The sequence below is a fragment of the Dermacentor silvarum genome, chromosome 2 (assembly GCF_013339745.2).
Source record: "Dermacentor silvarum isolate Dsil-2018 chromosome 2, BIME_Dsil_1.4, whole genome shotgun sequence".
Lineage (NCBI taxonomy): Eukaryota > Metazoa > Arthropoda > Arachnida > Ixodida > Ixodidae > Dermacentor > Dermacentor silvarum.
In genome coordinates, this window is record NC_051155.1 from 201,565,371 (window position 1) to 201,569,019 (window position 3,649).

The window sequence follows — 3,649 nt, forward strand, 5'->3', positions numbered from 1 at the left end:
TCCCTCTCGAGGTGACTTCAATACCTAAACTCCACAAATCCGCCTTAGAGAAAGACTTTCCTGGTGAACAGAGAGACAGATTTCAAAGAATTCTTAAGATGTCTGACGTTTCACGGCTCAAAGCGTGTCGTACGTGCCGCTCAATGCGTTAGTGTTAGGTAATAAATACTCACATGAAAAAAATCTAGTCAATGTATATTTATATGCAGTGAATGGGATTATCTTAACATATCTAGCTGGCGTAAAAAGAAAATCACATAGTGCAAAAAGGGATTAGGCGTGGGCAGCCAATGGTGAGCAATCGTATACATCCCGCTCAGACTGCAACATGAGGAGCTCGTTAAGTTCTTCCCTTCCTCCTCTTCGTTTCTCCCCCACTCTCTTCCCCATATCACGTGGTTAAATTGTCAAATACGTAGTGAGACAGGTACGCCGGTTTTCCTCTACTTGCTCATTAGTAATACGAATTTGAAAGACTCGCTCTTTTATCCTTCCTTGCGTTTCACGTTTCGCGTGCGTGGCGGGCTTTCGGTGCGGCGGCTCCATTCTGCGCTGAGAACTATGAAGAAACGAGTAACATGTGTTCCAAATTCCACTATCTTTCTCTTCCTTCATGGGTTTTCTCATTCATGGGTACCTTACTCGCCGCAGTTTCGTGCTGTCACCACTCTTCACCGCGTGACAAATCGCATGCACTATTTTCCGGAAGCCGCTATTGAAGGCTTTCCCCTGATTCAATGCCCAGATGGCTCTTCGTAATAAAATAAATCAGCAGCGCTCAGCTGGCAGAGCCGGCTCTTTGCCGTTGTAGAAGTTCCATCGCAAAGATACATTCTTTTGACGTTTGAACAGTTACTTAACTACGAAGAAACGAGGGTTGTCTTTTGACCTTTTCACACCACACCTTAATCACTGGTGATTTCTCATCGAGCCCTTCAATTTTTACGCGCACAGACAGTGTAAGCGCCGTGATAAGCTACTCGCGCTGCGCACCAGAAGCCTACGTTGCATTTAATTCGGCCACGTAATACACCTCACTCGAGCTTTCATACTTCTCACATGGCAAACAGCTGCCGCATGTTCAACCAGGACTTCGTTGCATAGAATGTTCTGTGGAGCCTGCCCCGTACGCAGCACATCCAATATGCTGACCGAGGTCTAGCCAAAATTGTCTAGAACAAGCAGCAGTCAGCCAAATGTATGACATTTGTCATGTCTCAATTCAAAACACACGGCAAGTGCACCAACAGTGAAATCATACAACATAAGTATGCTTGTTGACATGTTTAGGCAGGTAAAGAAGAGGCACGCTCCAGAAAACACTAGTCGTTTTATTCCAGCTTTAAAATAAACTAAGTGAAAACACTCAAGAACAGAAGGCGCAGATGGAAAAGTCCCTCATGAAGTGTCCCGCATTTACGAGCTTCATTCGCAGTGTGCCGAGACAATTCAAATGCTTTCGTGCAGCTTTATTTTTGAAAACCCTTGCTGTCAACCTTGCCAAATGAAGTGCTCGCCGCAAGAAACATTCGAGTACAGATTTAACAATCTTCACCTCTCTAGCCGTACTCCGTGCTCTTTGCCAAGTAAAACGCGTTCACCGACACACTGGTGAAAAGAAAGTCACATGCAAAATGTCTTGAAGAACTGAACAGACGGGAATTTCACTCAAATGTTACCCATGATGTCACCTTCCTCGGGAATATCCGGCAGCTTCCTGGCGAACTTCTTGGAGGAGCCAGGCCCGGTGTACAGAGTGGCATGGATCGTGCCGATCGCCACGATGGCCCCAACGGACCACGTGACGGCGGACCAAAAGTCGGCGGCGTACAGGAGAACCAACGCCACAAACGCCGCCGCGATCAGCCTGTGGTTCTTGGTGAGCACCAGCCTCGTGCCCCACACGGCCGCAGTCTCGTCGTCGTGGTGCAGCTTGAGCGCGGCACACACTGCAGCCACCACCGCGAAACTCGCCAGCAATTCCAGGCTGGACATTACGTAGCCCGCCAGGATGACGACGAACAGAATGCTGTAGTTGATACAGAAGTGGTCCACGTTCGATTGGATCCGCTTGGCAACATCCTGGGCCGACTTGGGTACCGAAAATCGGGCGGTGTCCACGAAATGGTTCCACGGCTGTGCGCGGTTGAGCTGCTCGTTAGACCAGGACACGATGGCGCGTCGTACGTCAAAGTCCTCCCCCTTGGTAGACGAGCAGAGGCGCTTGCGTGGCAGTGCGGGGGTTGGCGCACGGGAGGTGGCTGGAGCATCATCAGAAGACTTCGGCCTGGTGTTCAGGGACTCCCCAATGTCGCCCTGCTCACGGTCCATGGCTTCGAGTTTCGCTGCCAGTCGCTGTGTTTTCCAGATGGCGGCTGGTTGTGAGCGGTAGCGCTGCGCTGCTTTCCCTCTTGGTAGGTTCGACAGACCCTGACGTGGCGCTAGACTTGCTCAGAGCTGTAGCGAATCCCGTTCAGCCAGCGCAGTAACGTGCTTAGTTCACGCGCTTCTGATAGTTTTTCTTCCTCGTCGCCGGTGTATGGCACGAGTTCCACAAAATGCCACCTTTTCTTTTTTTCTTCTTTTTTTTTTCACACGTACGTCGTGGGTCTGGGGTCAAACACTCTTTGCGGCTTTTTTCGCTGGGTTTTGTTTCAGGCTGAATACACTCTTTTTCATTTTTCTTGCGTGTATTTGCGTATCTTCTTTTTCATTTGAGAATAGAAAAACATAAACCTCAGTCCCGTCGCGAGTTCTCCCTTCCAGTGCAGGTCACGATGCCGATGACAACGACATGTATTACATGCCAATTAACTTCAGAATTTACCTTTATTTTTCTTCGTTTTTGTCAATATATTACCACCCGGTTCATGGCCAATCCTCCACAGTGGGTGTGTGTCATTATACAAGAAATCATCATCATCATCATCAATTAACATGAGTAAAAGAAAACAAACCAAACCTTACACGTGAATTTCATATTTGCTCAAAGTGAACTGCTTGTGGAAACTTGTGGAAATAGCTCCCGCTATAGGTGACCCGTAAAACGAGCAATCGCAGGGAATTGTGGGGCTCGCCGTCTGCTAGCAGCTTCCGGTTCGATGGACGACGCGGCGCATCGGCAGCATGCCCGGCGCACGTGTTTTTCTACGCGGTTTCCACTGTCAGTCGTGCGAAGCTTTCTGTCCGCTTTGTGGACCATAAATGTCGTACCATTCACGCCGCCGATTTCGAGGTTTCAGTTCACTCTGGGCGCGACGATGACGAGCCAAGAAAGGCAAGGATACGCTTTTATTCATAAAGGAACTCTGGTTTTCGTTTCGGCGGCCTTTTTTGTTTCTGCCAGGTTTAGCTCTACGACATCTGCCGTTGCTTGGACCCACCGTCACTGACTGCTCTGCCTGCGGGTCAGTCAGACAGGTGAAAAAGTTATCGTTATCCGATAATTAATCAAACGTGTAGAAGCATTACTTAGAAAATCGGGTGCTGAGGCGATGGCTACAGCGGTGCATGCTGTTCTGCGATCCTAGCTAGAAACCGATATCGTCGGTATAATGGCGCAGCTAGCGCTGAAAATGATAACTTTGCGCGCTGTCAACGGCATTTCTCGCTCGAAACTCTAGGTTCATTTGAAGTAGTACGTAGTTAA

General features: G+C 48.8%; 1 protein-coding gene across 1 annotated transcript; it reads right to left on the reverse strand.

Moving 5' to 3' along the window:
* Nucleotides 1-1,668: 1,668 nt before the first annotated feature.
* LOC119440661 (prenylated Rab acceptor protein 1) lies at nt 1,669-2,331 on the reverse strand. The gene has a single exon (XM_037705552.1). It carries the CDS (start codon nt 2,329-2,331, stop codon nt 1,669-1,671), a length of 663 nt encoding a protein of 220 aa, XP_037561480.1.
* Between the last annotated feature and the right edge of the window lie 1,318 nt (nt 2,332-3,649).